Genomic DNA, 19548 nt, shown 5'->3' on the forward strand with positions numbered 1-19548 from the left:
TCCGAATTATTACGCAGGGATCTGAAAAAGCGTTATGTTAATGTATTACTTTTTAAACGATTTGAATCAACCAAAAATACCGCTGAAGTATCAAAAAAAACTATCATGATTTAAAGTAAAAATAGCAATAGTTTAAAATCAACCGCTTTTAATCCGTATAACGGATTTATTTCAGTAAAACAATTCCAGTAGGAAAAAAACATTTTTCGCGCTATTGAAGTATCACTGACGCGCGACGATAAGTAACTTCTATTTTAGGTCAGTTGTTTTGATTAACAAATATTTTGAGTATACAGTACTTGTATAAATCACTATTATACCTATGTTTGAAGATCCGGATTTAATTTATTCTTCCATCTGCATCCATTATTTTTTATTTTGATCGTGCTTTTTTCCAAGTTTCTTGCCTCACCGTACGTTGGTGATTTCATGGACACCTATTCACCGGCATTATAAAGTAAAAATATTATTTGACTGCTCCAAGGGAGACGGAAGTAATTCCTACCCTCATGCTCTTTCTCATAGGTTTAGGCAGAGGGGATAGAGCGCCAAGTGCGTCTATCTTGGCACGGAATCTTAAATTCTTCCACTTTTTACACCTACTTTCTTAGCCGTCCTCGACCTATGTTAATTTACTTTTGCTATGTTTACTATTTACTATATCTATACATTTTTTCTAGATTTATCAGTTTTTGCATACTTACGTGCCCTAAGAATAATCATTTGCCCAGTAACATACTAAAATCAAAGTAGTTAGCGCAAGAGTCTCACAGTGTGAAATACGAATACATTCAGATTAATTTTATTTTGCATTTGTTTTGAAAATGAGCCTTGTTATATTTTGTGTATTTATACATTAAAAAAATATTATGTATGTTACACATTCAAATTTATTAAATAATAATATATGAGTCTAAACATTTATCGACGGCATATTTCATTTCCGTATGTAAATTTTTTTTATGACTAATTTCAATTTGTGCGTGGTGTAACATCTATGAATCGTACTTTTTCAATTATTAACATCAATGAAAACAATCTAATATTATCTTTCACAAATCCATGACGCTAAGAAAATATAATTTATTCACAGATTATTCTTCCAGAAGAAATTGAAATAAAAAATTAAAACATTAATAAATAAATATCGTTATCGTTATCGCTTTTGATTGATTTGGATTTCATAAATTACGCTTGACATTTGTTCAATTCGTTTTGTTTCTTTACTAATACAAATACGAATAACGTATTAGTATTAATAACTGCACGTACACACGCAGCTTGTTTACATGGCGTAAAAAAATAAACGATGGAATAAGCTTAGTATAGGTTGTAAATGTTTTTATAAGTAAGCTTTTTCTTATCCCGGGTATAAATAGTTGCAACAGATATAGTAGTTATTCCTTGGTATGAGGAAATCTAATGAGTAAGACCCATTATGTATCACATAGAACATGTGGCGTTCGAAGTAGCCATTTTTGGCATTATTTAATTTAAAAGGGATCAGCCAGTGCTCAGTCAACACTGTCAATGTCAACAATGTCAACACATTTCAATCATAATGGAAATATCTGCTGAATGTCATTGTGGTATTTAAAAAAAAAATTGTACAAGTGCCATATTAAAATGGTGGGGAATGAAGCTACGTTTATCACGAAGTTAATAATAATTATAGTTTGAGTTGGTTTTCACAGAACTACATTAAAAGATTATATATATATATATAATTATGTAACCTTTATCTTTTAATTTATTTATTTTTTACTTAGGAAAAAAACAACGAAATTGTGAAAACTGACAAAATAAATTTTCCACGGTGGTGTGAGCTATTGATTAAGTACATAATCAATATCAAAATAAAAGCGGTTTTTACAATTAAGAAATGTTAGGCACTTAGAAGTTGCAAATTAAATAAAAATACAAATATTTATGTACAGTTAGAAAAATAAAGTAACTAGAAACAAGATAAATTTAAATTTAAAGAATAAGAAAAGAAAAGAAAAATATTGTTATGTATGTATGTTATGTACTTATATGTAGGTACAAATGAATGAACATTTCTCGTAGATTACCTGTAAGAACCACTGCCTTATAAGGCACACCAGATTTAATAATTATCTTGCTAGAATGCACTTTTATGAAACTTCTAGGTATAAGTTCTGCAGTGCAGATGGTGAAACACCTATGCACATTATATATAAATGTGATGCTTTATATCACAAAAGAAGCCGCATCCCCGGGGGACCACTGGTTAAACCTGAAGTTGTTAGAGCGCTCGCCTCTTACCTAGTATCCCGATACTTTAAAAAACTGGGATTGGAGGGGGAGATTTAGCATGATCAGAATACTTGCCCTTCACCCAGTAGCCAGGCTCTCCAAAGACTTGAGCTTGGAGGGCTAGAACTATTCACAAGCACCCGTCACAATAGATCTACTCAGGTTCCAGTGACGAGCTTAAATAACACTAACATTTTTTAACCCCTATATAATATGAGTAGGGTTGGCAACCCTACCGGGATTTTCCTGGAAATATGCTAGCATTTTTTTAAATTTCCCGTTTCCTGAAATGCAGCTTAAATATTCCGGGATCGATTTCTGCACGATGATAAATGCTTACTGTTTGTTGGGAGAAGTTCGTGAAGCTGTGGTGAGCGAAACAAATGGGGTAGATGTTAGGTAAAGTTGATCGTGGAAAATTATCTTTGTTTTAGTTGTATTTATTTATTAATTCCAATCGCAATTGCCGTGGCTAAGCTGGTGTTAAGCGTAATACATAAACTTATGTAATCGGCACCCAATGCAATTTATGTAAAATCAGAAATACCGCTGTGCACTTATATAAATTATACCTGTAAAGAATGATTGCAGCCAATCGGATTAAAAAATACAACTTATGGAAAGGGTACCTAGTTTTGACTTGGTTCCTAATAAATTACGTATTATGAAATGCATTCTCTATTATTTTGTTTTTAATAGACACATATTTAATATTATGTATTTTATTTACATCACGGATTTTTGCTCGGTTGCGTTATCGATCCTAACAACTAAGGGATATGACCCCACACCATGTTATGCCTTCGTTTTGTAAGTTTGTTCGTATCTTATACACATATCTGTCTTATGCTCTCGTTTCTGATACATACGAACGAACACTCGGTATTCTTTTATTCTTTAAGGTGGGGGTCAGTGTTATATACGCAAGCTCCTGACGTCCAAGCAGATCTATTGTGACGGGGAACTCTCTTCAACTCCCGTGTTTACTACTAAGTACAATAGCCGGCATTACATAAAGTACATCGGGCTTAAGAAAGAGACTGCCGGCGTAATCGGCAAATTGCATCTTTGTCATACATACATGATACTTGCATACAGATACCAAACAGGATCGACAGAGACGACGCTCTACAAAGTTGGCGGTCTCATTCTTAAGCCTGGTGTATTTTATTTACTGTTGGGTACCTTAGTAGAGTAGTAGTAAAACCAAAAATAAGCGAAATACGATTTTAATAGCGTTAGGGGGATTTCACACCGGTTGCGGTTGTACAAATCCACACGAGACGGTAATGTTTTATTATTTTTATGTGTTTAGTGGTTACTGGCTACCCTAAAAAATCCGGCATAAGGAAATCTGGTGCATATTATTCAGTCTCATGGTAAACTAGTTAGTACATTTGCCTGCCACTAAATATTTTTTTCAAAGTTAAAAATAATATAAGGTGGTTTGTCCGTTTTTTTCCAAATTTAAAAATTAACACCAAAAGCAATATAAAATGGTGAAGGTTATATGTCACCCGAAAGAAAAATATTGTGCCCTACAAAATATTATGTTTGCTCTGATGTTACAAATATCTGTCCACGGAAGTCACATTGAACGAAATGTTCAGAAAACATTTTTTTGTGATTATACGATCATTTAACATCATAATTATTTAACCAAATCAGATAATTAAAATCGATAATGAAATATCAATGTATTTTATTTTTATTTTTTATAAACTTTGATAATAATAGTACGCATTAAAATAGCTTGTCTGAGACTACTGGTGTTTTTTTTAATTAAAACAAAGTGGACTTCAGATTTTAATTTCAACTTAAAAAAGCAATTATATGACGAAAATGGACTTCGGCGTTTTATTCGCGTAGCTTATTGCGATAATGTCTGCATTTTTAATGTAAAGGTTGTCTAAGGTACAGAAACTATTTTATTGAATTATTAGCCTTCAAAATGAAATGCCAAGTAGATGAAAGTGAACATTTTCGACACCTCCTTCTGTTCGCGTTCAATCGAGGGAAGAAGCCAAAGCTGCTCGTAATATTTGCGCAGTGTGCGGTGAAGATTCTATGAATTATTGACTAATTTATTGTAAAATAATGAAGGAGATACATTATTGATAATTTTTTCTTGTCTGGTTTTCTTTGTTTGGAAAAATACGGACACATCATATGTTAACACCAATATAATAAAAATCAATCTACCTGAGGTAATTCTATGTACAGTGCCGTGTGGATTTGCACTATCCGGCTGAAATTGGTCTTAAAAAACATACAATGCCGTGTATTGTTCATCGCGTCAAAAACGTCAACATAACGAAGAACAACACACAGTATAAGCCGCAGAAAATAAAGCTTAAGTGTCCCAAGAGTAGAAAAATCGAAGAACTTAAATTTCATTGCATGTTTCATTCCCTCATTTTACAGCAGTGCGGTACGGTCGCGTACCGAAGCGGTCAAGGGATAGAGGTCCCGAGGAAGGACCTTCGCAGGAGTCACCAGGAGTGGAGGAGGCCGCAGAGCTGGCTCGAACTGTAGTGGCGGCACATCGAGCCCACTGCGCTCCTCTGAACACTGAGAGGCGTCCTGTACCACCAAATGAACTGCTACTGGTATAATATCAAATTTATTTATTTATGATACAAGTCTTAGTATCTTCATCGGTAACCTGTAGTTGAACATGTTTTTAAAAAAAACTTTATAGATAAAACTGAAGATAACTTTTGACTTCAAGAGTTCAGTTCAGTGCCGAAAATCGGCGTTTATTATTAGCGTAATATTATTATATTCTGTTAGCAAAACAGTGGAGGTAAGAAAATATACAAATAAGCTAAATTAAAATATAAGCAAACATATGAAGTACTGTCTAATCTCACTGGGGTAAATACCTGTTCCGAGGTAGACAGATTTAAAAATATATATATAAAATACAGCATATTTTTTATTGGAGATGTCTAAAGAAAATTAATACAAATTGAATAATATTTAAAAATACGATCTGTATGTAAAATCTTATTTTCTGTGTGAACATTTTTTTCTATAAAATATATTTTTAGGCGTGTTTAATTAATTAGTGTTCCGATTTCCGAAGATGATACTTCAAATTTTCATATTTTTTTTACAGTGAGGAAGTTCAGTAGATTGTTTTTATTTTTTTATCTGTTAATAGACTATTACTAATCCACTACTAACTAAGCCAATTTTTTTTTTTAATTTTTATATATCGTATTATCTATCAGCGCTATGAATTCTTAAAGTTTTGTATTTCTGAAATAACTCCGCGTGTAACGTCAGAGGTTCTCTTCCGCTTATTCTCGGTCAGTTCTGCCGATTGGTCTGTTTACGGTAAGCAAACCGGATATCTTTCACAGCTCTCTTTTCTTCGGTTGATTCATATGAACCAGTGACATTGTTCAAAGTAGTTCGTTTTTATTAAAATATTTATGATTATTTTTTTCGTACATTTTCAAGAAACTTTGCGGTACAATTTAATGCTCTTATTTTTACCGCGCGCAAGAAAATATTTTTAGTATCCAGTTTCCCGTAGGGCTGAAGTTCCTTATTTCATTTTCCTTGACCAGGCCCTCCATTACAATGCGATGTTAACAGCCATTTTACTGGAATAAAATTTATTATTATTATGGGAAATTGGGAAGAGTAGAAAGATATAGCGGTATTTTAAAAGTGTAAGGATACATTACGTTTCATTCGACATAAATTAATATTGTATACATTTTCCACAGGGAAGCTCATTTCTTTGTGTCGCATCATCTTCATCAGATGGGCTGGAAATGCAGCGCATATGGCTGTGCCAGCAGTTAGCCGCCAGAGTCACCCCGAGTGTTCAACGCGTAGTGGAGTTTGCCAAACGTGTTCCAGGGTTCGCTACGCTGAGCCAAGATGACCAACTGATACTCATCAAGGTATCACTCACAAGAGATGAAGCATTCTTCCCATCCGATCATTAGCTATCTTGTCAACCTCATTTTATCAAATCGACTGTTTCGAGGAAATAGGGCAGTAAATCAGATTAGGTTAAGTTAGATTACATAAATCATTGTGGAAATGCGATGTGAACCAGTCAATGACAGGTCATAAACCCCGTAAATGCCTAGATTTACACATTCCCAATAATTGCATCATGTCAGTTGTGATATTCGTCGCTTTAGATAAAATCCTAATATCATATCAGTGTACAAATTTTTTAACGTATTCAAAATATTGTCAACAAATAGTATTTAAAACTTGATTATTTCGTTTATTCATTTCATTAGATTATGAATTTTTAAATTTGTATATATGGGTTATTTAGGAACATTCTATATTGAACCGAAATTTCCAACATATTACCAACAATGCAATCAATTACACAACAACAATAAAATCTTTTTTTTTTATATATCTTTAAATTATACATAGAATAATTATGTATAATTGTTTTCTGTTTTAAAGTACCTAATCATCGAATAAATTCGGAAAATATACAATAAAAATAATATACACAAAGCAGTTTGGTGAAGGTACCGGTGGTGTATATACACACTCGAGTTTATTTGAGAATTAAACAAAAAAAATAGGCATTAAGTATCCAATCATCGAGTTTCAAAAATCAGTTAATTTTCAAATTCATTTATGTCCTTATATCGGAGAATATCGAAAAGTTCTAACTATTAGTGAGGTTTTCGCAAGATAACTGATTTACTGCAGTCTTCCTTGGAGCAGTTGAAATGTCAGCTATCTAAAAACTAGAAATAAATTATTGCAGATACCATTTCGAAAAAAAAAAAAAGAAAACTATTATGGAATGTGTTTTAAACAAGTAAAACGATAATGATAATTAATAATAATAATAGAACCCGTGGACTGCTAAGGAAAAAATCATGTGATCTCAAATTGGTCTCTCTAGCAAAATCAAACATTTGAATGGATTAAATTTGTTTTTAATAAGAATATTACAGTGGAACCTTTTTCGGCATTCATCTATTCTTGGGGGTCTTATGAATACGTAAAGAATTTTTCTAATAAAAAATAACTAAAATTCAATGAATCTATTTTTAACTCCCAAAAATGGCTCACAAATACTGTTTAAACTTTAAAAATTTTGTACTTAATAAATATTTATAGATAGATGTTAGAAATGGAAGAGGGGGGAGGTTAATGTTTTTTTAAAAAGTTGTTTTCAAATAAAACAACTATAAATTTGCCGCCATAATAAATTCTAATTCCATCAATTCCAATCACAGCATCATCATCAGCTTTCGGGAGTGACGACAAATATGGAAAGTACTAACAAATATGAGGGAAAAAATCTACGAATATAGATATAGAGGCTCCACCGTATGTATATATATAATATCTTACATTTGTTACTTGAATCAAATTCCATAGTAAAGTATCTAGGAAAAGGTATCTGTAATACGAGAAGTAAATTAAATAAAGTTTTCTTAAATACTTTAATTTCATCCCATACCGATTTTCTACAGCGCAATGAATGTTTTTTTGTTATATCTAAGAAAAATTGCATAAATAAAAGTTTACGTTTTTCTCGTTGCAAAAAATAAAACTTTTCAAAGTCAATAAGGAAAATTAATAAAAAGTACATTAAAAAATATCTAATTGATAATCCAGCTCACAAAATTGATTATAAACTGGTTTTAAAATGCATACATCAATGGGAGATGTCATAAACGTAAAAGGTTGTACTTAAATAAATAACATAGAAATGAGTTGAATCCATTTTATCGTAATTTTTGTCAGCACGCTTTACTCATCACTTATGTCTACATATATGCACTTTACAAAATAAGTTATTCTGTAATAGGTCCCTTATTGTTTGGAAAATACTTTATAACAAATGCGATCAATATGTTAAGCGAGCAAGTGTTGCAAAAGTTATAAGGTGTCGCATGTAGGTCAAAATATTTTACCCTCATTCGACAATATTGTGTACAATTTAGAAATAAATACCATATTTACTTTCAACATGCGTGTTGATATTATTACAAATATCAATTTACTGGGTAAGTAAGCATTTAACAAATCAAAATCATTTCAAACAATATTGAAAACAGTTTCAAGAAACTTTGAAGATTTTCACTATCATTCTGATACTGGTAGTGTTTTTTTCTGGATTACTATACCCTATGTCAGTAGCGCTTCTTGTCAACGTTTTGGACCGCAGTGTAAAGCTAGGGTTTCCTAGGACAGCGGTGCCCGTAGTTTAACGGCCGTAGTGAACGGTGATGCAGTGGACAGCAGTCGTAACGGTGACTAGAGTGTGGTTTCCTAGGAAAACGGTATTATTAACACCATTTAACACCGTTTACCTCGGAAACCACTCTCTAGTCGACGTTACGGCGGCTGTCCACTGCATCACCGTTCACTATGGCCGTTAAAATACGGGCACCGCTGTCCTAGGAAACCCTAGCTTAACATTCAACATTTCAACATCAGCCCGGATAATAAATGTTGCAATTATGTCTGAAATATTGGCAAGATGTATTCACTGAATCGATGAAACAAAATTCTAATTTGTAAAAAATTATAAAAATCTTTATCAAATACTGATACACATATAATATCCAATTGCAAGCTGCCATTGTTATTTAAAAACTTTTTGGATAAATACATGCATGGTTCTTTTAAGATTTTGGGGCAAAATTGCACTTATTTAACAATTTCAATAAAACATGCAGAATAAAAAAATAACATGAATGGTACAGAGTCGCTTATATTGCTTATAATGAAAAATGGGCTTCGTAAGTTTAGAATTATTTACGGGAAACTAAATCATTATTATTAACTTTTCTCATGTATTTATTTACTCACAAACATGATATTGCTAATTTTAAGTGTGTTTAATATGCGATGTACAATAGTTGCTTGTGGAATATGGTTTGTTGCAAATATGCTTGTGCGCAACTGTTTTTAAAAAATGCGTTTTTGTAATGCGATATTGACAACTCATACATTTTTACTATCACTTTATCAATATTTTTTCTCCTGTTTTGTGTATTTAATTTAAATACATATTTTTTTCCGAATATCGATTATGCACAAATAAAGTATTTTTTGTTCCCCACATTATTGAAAAAATCTTTCCCAGATGGGCTTCTTCGAAGTTTGGTTGTCAAATGCAGCTCGTCTGGCAACCGAATCTACACTAGCTTTTGATGACGGAATATATGTCACTCACCAACAACTGGAAATAATGTACGATGTAAGTACTGTGCAGTATGCATACTGTGTTTTTGTAATCCTTGCACTCGTTTCTTGTCTAAGAAGACATGTGTTTATTCATATCTACATACCTTACCAAATGCATAGGTATATTTTTACATACTTGTATAATTTAATTAAATTATATATATACACGGTTTTTCAGGGCCAGACCGCAAAACTTTAGAGTCATAGAAACATTCCTCGTGGTAAGCTTTAAAAAAAATCGTAAAATTTTTTTCCAAAAAGTCATCTAAAAAAAATAAAAAAATCTTAAAATGTAGTAAATCCTTAATTTCTCGGACAAGCAGTCCCTCCACAAACCCTTACCCCTCTCCTACCCAGCCGCTTCACTTGTCCGCGTCTGGTGCGTATCGCTTCATTAGTCAAATACGGTGTTATCTCCTTTTTTTGTTGAGGAGGGGTAGGAGTTTGTGAAAGGGATGCTAGTCCAAGAAATTAAAGATTTACTCCATTTCGAAGTTATAAAAAAAAACAAAAAAATTAAAAAATTACTTTTTGGAAAAAGTGTATTAGGATTTTTTTAAAGCTTACTGTGGGGAATGTTCCTCTGAAGTTTCGCGGTCTGGTCCTGAAAAACCTTGTTTATAAATATGTGTATACAAGCAAGGTTATATTTTATTAGCCTGTTCTTTCTATTAACTTACATATGATAAAATGTATAAATAAAATATATTTAAAAAAATATGAATTTGTCAACTGGTGTTACCCAATAATATATCGACGCTGGAAAAGAAAAAGCTACCAAGGGTAGCAACATGGTAACTTTCTCATCTTCTTTAATATTCAAAATGATAATTAAAAAATGACCAAACCATCCCTTTGGTAATATTTTAATTATGTACCTACTGTAACTATATTGATAGATAATAAATAATATCTAAGCATATCAATTTATCTAAGCTTTTGTTTTTTTAACTAGAGTGGAGTTAAATAATTACATATAAATAAATACAAATAATATTAAATATACATATAATAAATCAGGAAGCTAAGTAAATTATTAGGTAGAGTAGTTAAGTAGATTATAAGGCTGTTAATGAAACCATTGAATTTAATATGGATTCTATATTTCTGGTTCACTTAATTTCGATTAGTGAATTCTCAGATGATGTTTTTTTATTGAAGAAAATATTTACTGCATACGCCAGATAAATTCTAAAGGTTCAACTATGAGGGTTGGAATTCATCACTGTTTCTTTTAATAATTTCCATTTGTATCTTTTCAGTCAGCATTTGCTACATCTGTTCTTCGCTTCACATCAAACCTGAATGCGTTGTGTTTGAACGATACAGAACTGGGGCTGTTCTCTGCTGCCGTATTAAACACGGCTGATCGTCCAGGAGTGACTGATGTAAAGGCTGTTCAGCAAAATCAAGATAAGATTATAGACGCCTTGAAAATCCAGGTATAATATATATATAAATTACAGCTTATAAATAATTTATTATCTTCCATGGTGTGCACTCGGAACGGCTTCAAATTGATAAGTTTACTTCATAAACAATAAATAGCATTGCTGTTTTCCTTTTAGGAACACCAAGTACGTCTCTACATTGACATACATTACTAGCTTCTTTAATCTTTATCATAAACCATTCTATTATGTCTACTTTTTAGTCTAATTTTAATGATATATTATTTAGAATATTCATATAATTACATATTGGTGTAAACCAACTAAAATGTGTTTTATAGGCTTCTCAAAGCAACCCCGGGGGAGGAGCAGCTTTCGCAACCACTGCAACCGCTTTGCTGGGTGATCTCCGTGCTGTCGGTGCACGCCATGCCCTGCTGCTGGACTGGTTCCGCCTCAACTGGACGGTCCTTCGACTCCCGCCGCTCTTCGCTGAGATCTTCGACATTCCCAAATGCGAAGAAGACCTACAGTAACAATACCGCTGTGATAGAGTGCAATGTATTGTGACATTATGTGTGTTTCTGTGTAGCTTTAACGAGTCTTATAGCGAAGCTATTGCGTACTTTAATTTGTTTTTTATTACGTTAAGATATCTTTTAGCTACTTTATTTGTGTTTTTATTATCCCATTAAATATTTATTTTATCAAGGGCTGTCGAAATTCCAAACCTAGTAGAGACGTTTATTATATTAATTACATATACATTATGCTTAAAAATCACTAAACATCATTTAAAAACTCTTTTTGATTATACACGTCCACAATTTACCAAAATATTTACAAATTCCTAAAAATCTATAAAGTATATTTTAATAAATAAAGAAATCCCACACGAGGTTATGAAATTAAACAGCTTAGTAGGTGTTTTGTGCAAGGTGCTTTGCCAACTATAAGTTTTAGCATTTTAAGGCATTTATTTTGTAAAAGACAAAGTTGGCTTTATGTAGGTGTTTTTGTTAGTTTCCGGCGTCAGCCATCTTACTGTGTTGTGCATTACACATATCATTAAATATTATTCTGTCTATATCCAAAAAGTTATAAATGATAAACAATAAATTCTCAGCATTGGGGATCTTATCATTGTCTTTTCAAATCTAGCACATAGCGTAATAACTGTAGCCCCCCGACTTTCCTTTAGAGTACAAAGTAATATAATCCCACCAATTTTTTTTTTCTGGAATATTTTGCTCTTGATTTGAGTTGTGATTCGACAGGTAAATTTAGAGAGAATATTATATTACCTAGTTATATTTAGAAACCGAAAGTTTAAAAATATCTCATTAAGGAAACCCATAATGCATTTAAAAATTAAGCTATATATGTTAAATGAAAACCTACATGTTTACTGTAGTTCAATATATATATCATAAAAAAGTTACAATTGTTTTCCTCGCATCTCATAAATTTAAATGTCAAGGAAATAAAATTACATGTCTAACCTATTTTTGCTTATAAATATATATTATTATATAGATTCTATATAAATAAGAGAAATATAACTATGTATACCTTTCGTGATAAAAATATTTGGTGGCTATGCTGTACTAATGTTAATTATGGTACAATTCTTAAGATTTTTTCGAATATGTACTTAATGTTGCAAATTCATATATTTTATTATATGTATGTACTTAAGGCAAGTGTGTTTTGCTTGTTGGGTAAGAAGCCAATGCATTATAAAATAATATTTTCTGGCTTCATAATATTGATAACATATTATATCTATATAAAATTTGAGCTTATATAACTATAATATACATACATATGAGAATGAGAACAAATTACAAGGATTGCTTTGTCCCATAATGTTTAGGGACGCGGTAGATGATCTCGTTAAATGGTAAAATATTTCATGCATTTAGAAAATTATTAGATCCAAGAATTATAAGTTACGTCATCATATAAAGATACGAGGCTTAAAAATATGTCAATTTTAAAAAAAATTCATCGTTAATTATTTCCCAAAACTCATTAATTATTTTTTTTAAAATATAATTTAATTTATAAATATGCATAAAATATAAAATTTGAATATCGTGTCTTTTTTCGTGTATACACATGTGTTTTTGTATATACATTACATAAATATGTATATTTGAAATAATTTCACAACTTTAAATCTTCGTATTCACAAAAATTCCGTTTTTTTTTTGTTCAAAAATCTTGGTTTTAAATAACTCGTTCATACTCAAAATGAAAGTTTGTATTTTTTTTTTCAATATAGCTTTAGATTACTTGTATATTTATATTTAATGTCTAAGTTGAACTTGACTGACTTTACATGTTATGTGTTGTGTATTTCATATATAGTAATATTTGCAATACTATTTTTATTATAAGTTATCGCAGAATCAATCCAAATAATACGGTTTGCTACTGCTTTTAATAAAGCTATTAAAGCGATTTGAACTGTCAGAACAAATCGTAGTGCGAGATTTGTGAAAAGCAGAACTATCGAGACATTCCAAAATGTCCTTCACTGTGTATGGACTAAATAAGCAATAAATTATGTCCTCATATTTAGTGGGGACTATTGAGGGGAATATTTTCTCATAGTTTATTAAATCTATAAAGGTTAAGGAAAGTCATTAGGCTCCATGACAATCAAGAAAGCGCTTCAATATTGTTAGTGAATGTAATACAATTTTTGATAATACGGTTTGGTGAGAATAATGGTGATTTGTTAATAAATTATGAACATTTTGTTTTTTAAATCAATTATGTTGAAGATCCTTTGATAGATCTCTATTTTTTATAAACTAAAGTAAAGGGAATTTTAAAAAAATATGTATGGTATATACATAAATGTAGTATGGTCAAGTTATTACTTCTTTTGAAAACCTGTTATATTTATTATATTAGATCTGAATATTTTATTGTTGATTTATTTAAGAGCACATATTATTAGTTTTATTTCACACTAAAAGCATTTATTAAAAGTATCGAACATATTATATGAATTTAATTTACAAACTTTAGAAATTACGTGTTAACTAAAAGACTATAGGAACAATTTTATTGATGGAAAATTAAGTGTTTCTCATTAGCACATGTTGGCTTGAAGCACGATACTAATTCAAATAGAGTGATGTAGATTTAGATCCAACAATTTGTTGAGTTAATGTACTGTACTTTAATATAGCTATGCCTCTAGCATTAACGGTCAATATTATAAATCCCCTTATACAAAAATGGAGCTGCATCCATAATTATCATGTAATTGTCTTTACTTATTATACTTTCTATTTACTCCTTAATAACTTTCTAACAATTAGCCTCAGAGACGTAATACTAATACAACCTTCGGTTTGCATATTGGGCAAGCAGTGAGACGAATAAACGAACGCTCAGCACAGATGATTCGGGTGTCTGTGTATAAAGTTTGTCAAGATCAATCGATTTCAGTGATAAGAGAATATTAGACAATATTTCTATGTAGAGACCAAAAGTTGGAGCAATTATATGTAAGAGCTGCGAGAGAGCAAAAATATAGATTACGCATAGCGTCGTAAAGAGAAGATGGGCCACGCACAAGTACCCTTTTGTCTGGGGCTGAGCGAGCAAAATTGTTTTGAGAGTGTCACAAAGCAAACGCAAACCCTACTGCTGCTGTACCCAAACTGATGGGACACATCAAAAAGAATCAATTTAGTCTCAACAATGTGCTCACAAATTCAACAGCACAGCAAATCCACGATAGATTGTACATGCAGCATTCACATCAATGTTGATATTTATGAATTGTCTCTTACTTTTCATATTTCAGACCGATGTTAAACAAAATTGCCATCGAGTACTAGTCGAAATAAATATCATAAACCATTGAGTGTGCGCTTTTGTTAGAATATAATTTGGTATGCAGACAATGTCATTTTCATTTCGATTCTATATGCTAAAAATGACTCGCTGTCACATAAACCAATGACCTTACTCCCTAAACAGCCCCACCCAAAATGGATATTCTATAAATTGTTATTTTTAAAAATGGATATTCTATAAATGGCTATGCTAGAGGTTTAGATTATAATTTTTGTTGAATAGGACCCACTCACTCCTTATATCGATCTATGATATTATTATTTTATGAGATCCTCATATAAAATCTCTTTCCTTGACTGTTTGTTGAAAAATCCACGATTTTAATAATATGGTGTGTCGTAACAACAAATTATATTACATTAAGTAACTAAAAATGGGCCGATTTTTATTTCACTTGTTGGAAAATAAAATCAGATAGGTGTTTTTAAAAGTCATAGATACTTGTTTATGATATACATATAATTGATTCTTCTTTAGATCTTTAGTTTATTAAGATAAATTATGTACATGTGTGTGAAAACCCTAATAAGAATAAAGTAATGATATTCCTTCATTATCGTAACAATAATTGGTATTAATAATAATTGTCCTGTAGATGATGAGTCCATAAAACATTATATGTAAAATTTAATGAGGAATCTTTTTTATCGGCCCATTTCATAATAGATTCTCCATAGATAAGATTGTGTGTTACTTAAGTACATGTATATTGAAACTCTTAAAAACGTCTGTAATATTGAATAACCATAAATACATTTTGTAATATTAAACCCTCATTTTTATAATTCAGTAAAAATAAACAGAAATTACAATTTGTTCAAATTCCAAGCAATTTTACCCTCAAGCAGCGTTGCTAACTCAACCGATTTTGGGAGAATCTACCAATCTACGATCTAAATATCTTGAATAATTGCCCACTTGTGATGAGAAACTGTTTTGTTAATTTTGGCAGCGTGGCTCCTCACAAGTAACATTTAAGTAAATGTTTGTGAAACTGTTTCAACTAATAACAAATCTACCGATTTATTTTTCTAAATTTACGGATTTTAGGTTGCTCCTGCAACTCTGCTTGTAAGTTTCAAATAAAATAAAAAATTTGGTGGTCTCAGTGTTTTGATTATAAATTCAATTGCTTTTTACACTGAAATAATAAAAAATAAGTATCTTAAAATTCAAATTAACCTTCACATAATGATGGCAAATAAAATCACAAAAGATGAAAATAAACAAATATGTGTTAAAATATTGAATAAAGTGATATTTTATAATTATGAAAAATGTGTTTGGTCGGTAATTGTATTTATGGATAGACAATATATATAGACATACACCCTTTGATTGTTAACACTCAAATGAATAAAACTGTGCTAATTGTGAATGTGACTTTATTTTTGACCTGCTATTTGCCAGCAAAAGAATGACTAAAAAGATTTGCAATGCAAATGTTGAAGGATACAGAAAATGAGGAAGACATTGCATAACCAGATACAATAAAATACTTGAAGACGGACATGCCATGCGTGCATGAGAAGATGTTAAAATGTAGAGGAAGCGAGGTTTATATTATGTTAACATGGAGATTATCAAATTAAGGGCTATTGACAGGATGCCAAATATCATTGGGTGAATGCCAAAATCACAAATCAGCAACACACATTTTCGACACATTGAGGTCTCAAATTTACAACTAATACCAATTACAATATCTTAGCTACAGCCCTGTTGATAGGATTTTAACATTTTGAGATTTCAATCTTCGTTGTCGAAGTAATAATAAGTGATCATTATAACATGGGGTTCACGTTAAATGGAGGTTTAGCAATCCCGAAAACATAAATGAAATTGGCAAAAAACATTACAATATTTGGTTACTTGCACGTTTAGTTTGTTGTTATTCTGTTTTAGAAATTGCACTACCAAAAGCGGAAAGAGCAAAATAAGGTAGTTGGTATTTGACCAGGAGAAAATAAATACATAGGTACGAGTAGATAGAAAATACATTTACGTGGAAAGACTGGAAAGCCTGAAAAACATACAGTATATAATAAAACATTTTCAGAATCTGAATGAAATATGGAATTTTAGACATTTACGAGGCTTATGATCTGTAAACTTATAATATTGGAAATCAAACACTGATTTGAGTCTACTGAACACTTTATTTTATTTTTACAATTATAAAAATAAAAACTTCGTGACAATTGTTACAACTGTTGACAATTGTTGCCCTAATAAGGCGAAACAATTGTCATGAAGTTTTTATTTTTATATTTGTAAAAATAAAATAAAGCCTTCAGTAGACTCAAATCAGTGTTTGATTTCTAATATTATAAATTTAAATATGGAGTTCTACAAAATAAACACCAAATCAATCAATACTTATGATCTGTCATTGGATGGTTTAAGTGATCATTTTACACACTGTTTACAATTTTTCGTACAAACTTCCAGACAAACGCTTTCGTACAAACGCTCAGACTTCCATATGGAATAATAGAGAATATTCTCCATTTCTGTTTGGATGTATATATAAATCTAGAGGCCACATTTTATTAATTAAGGCGAATGTTTCGTAGTCGGGAGGTTACATTTGTCACCATGACATAATTCACATTTTCTATGACGTACCGTAATCTTCCTATTCCTCTACAAAGATCTGGAAATATTAAAAAAAAAAATTGACTTTAATTCATCTGAGAACATGACCCTACACTGATCGCCCAAATGACATTTGCAGCTCTCGAGATTCACTCCAGTCTATTTTTCTTCATTTTCTTGGTCAAGCAACACTTTTTAGCCATTCATAAAGCATTCAACTGCATTAAATTATTTCATCTTTGAAGTGTAGGATGTTTTCTGCAGTTAGCAGATACGTATATATATATGTATTTGCCACATTAAGAATGCAAGTATGAACAAAGAAAAATTAAAGAGCAACAGAAATAGATTTATTCTTTCACTATTTAGATTTTCAGATATTTATTTACACCAAAATATATTTTAACAAAGGTAAGTATATATATGTAATATAAAAAAGATGTGAACTGAAACTAAATGCAAAACTGAGTGTAAAGAGTATAATATTATCTTCAAGACAATAGTATGTATTATTTCCGTCCATGTAACAATTCTCCCCGTCAATGTACAAACATATATGTGCAAGAAGTTAAATAAATAAATGAGACATCTATTTTTGTTTTAAATCTCCCTATATGTTTATGATCATATCATTAATTGTAGTGCTTTCACACTTATAGATTACTCAGACAGGGTATAGTTTAAGCTTATAACCCCCCTATGGTTTTAGAAATAAACAACTCATATATGTATATGAGATAGTTTGTATAAATAACATTTATAAAAATAGAAAGCAAAAAATGTAAAAATAAAATTCGATTATCATTTCTAGATAAAAGAAGAGAAAGGGTAATAAACGGCATTTCGATTGATGGGTAATTGCCTTTCTTTCCTTTACTCTCCAACAGACTTTCGTCGTGATCAGATGTGACTTTACGTAGAATAATGCCACCGCATGTGATGAGAAAATGTTTTAATTACACTAACTGAAAGACAGTACAAATACATACACAACAGTCCCGTTTAACCGAATTCCCGGATCATCCAAATCATCAAAATACTTTTTGTAGTACCATATTCCATAGTGCTTCCATACAGTAAACGTCGGGGGCACATAGACTGTTCACAAGCATGCAGCCGGTTGCCGCGTGAGAACTTATAGCGTTGACTGTCCACTGATTCGGGCTCGCACCATGCTACTGCCGCTTTCCAAGGACACTAATCAGTTGTGTTTTGAGTTCTGTCTAATGTGGCTGACTCATGATAATTTTTGTACATAAGTATTTTTTATTTCCTCGATTTAGTTTTGTATTCCATCATGCAGGAATGTTTTTAGAAATTGTATATTTTTATTCTTTCTGTTCCGTACATTTTCACTATGTACATATTTTCCAGTTTAACGGAATTTTTGTTAATAAAAACTTCATCAGTCCCGACAAACTCGGTTGAACGGGACTGTTGTGCATATATCGTTTCATTCATAAATGCAATCAAATTTATGAAATAAGTATATAATTAGTCACTCTTTAAGTTCATTTTTCTCAATTTCTAGGTAGATAGACATAATAAACTGAGAGCTGCTAGCTAATGTCATGTCTATGGTAACGGTTTACAGACAAATAAAATATGATCTAAGGAAACATGTATATCTCCTTCTCACATTAATGTTTTCATGTACAAGGGGTCTGTTATAAAAGTAATGAGCATTTTCTGGGAAAAATAGAATTATTGGACCTGTACAAATGCTTAAAATTCTTCAAAATACTCTCCTCCTGCATCAATATACTTCCAGACACGTGTCTGCCACTAATGGCAAAGAATGGTGTATTTGTATGAATTTAATTTTCATCACATAAGGGGATTCTCATGTAAAGCCAATCGTTTTTCTTTTTTGTATTCCTGAAGTTGTGACTGTAACTCCAAAAAAATATTGTCAGGCACGTTATTTGTAATAGAGTCTTGCTGATCTTCATTCAGACTTAACGTGGATTCTAACATTTGTAATGATGAATTCATTATTGATTATGACGTAGGTTGGACACTTTGGCCATTAATACCAGCCAATGACAGGTCATAAGCCCTTGTAAATGCATAGACTTTCATATTCCTTTTTCAAAAATGTTTTTCCTTTACTGTTGCAACAAATTTAGATCTAAATAACTCCCTAGAGAAAATCCAGCCAGTCTGCAAACATTTGGACATACTCAAAACATTTTTG

The 19548-nt window shown here is 31.3% G+C and overlaps 1 protein-coding gene across 2 annotated transcripts in view; it reads left to right on the top strand.

Annotated features, from left to right (window-relative positions):
- Window positions 1-11968, top strand: part of Eip78C (Ecdysone-induced protein 78C) — a 54321-nt gene extending 42353 nt beyond the window's left edge. For both annotated transcript variants that reach the window (XM_088240879.1, XM_088240881.1), the window contains exons 4-8: window positions 4702-4886; window positions 6018-6197; window positions 9380-9493; window positions 10743-10922; window positions 11213-11968. In XM_088240879.1, the coding sequence (XP_088097005.1) occupies window positions 4702-4886; window positions 6018-6197; window positions 9380-9493; window positions 10743-10922; window positions 11213-11407 (854 nt within the window). In that variant the 3' untranslated portion in view covers window positions 11408-11968. The remainder of the gene's footprint in view (window positions 1-4701; window positions 4887-6017; window positions 6198-9379; window positions 9494-10742; window positions 10923-11212) is intronic.
- The last annotated feature ends 7580 nt before the right edge of the window (window positions 11969-19548 follow it).

The sequence above is a fragment of the Micrasema longulum genome, unplaced genomic scaffold, assembly GCF_059751315.1.
Source record: "Micrasema longulum isolate JH-2025_06_02 unplaced genomic scaffold, ASM5975131v1 h1tg002633l, whole genome shotgun sequence".
NCBI lineage: Eukaryota > Metazoa > Arthropoda > Insecta > Trichoptera > Brachycentridae > Micrasema > Micrasema longulum.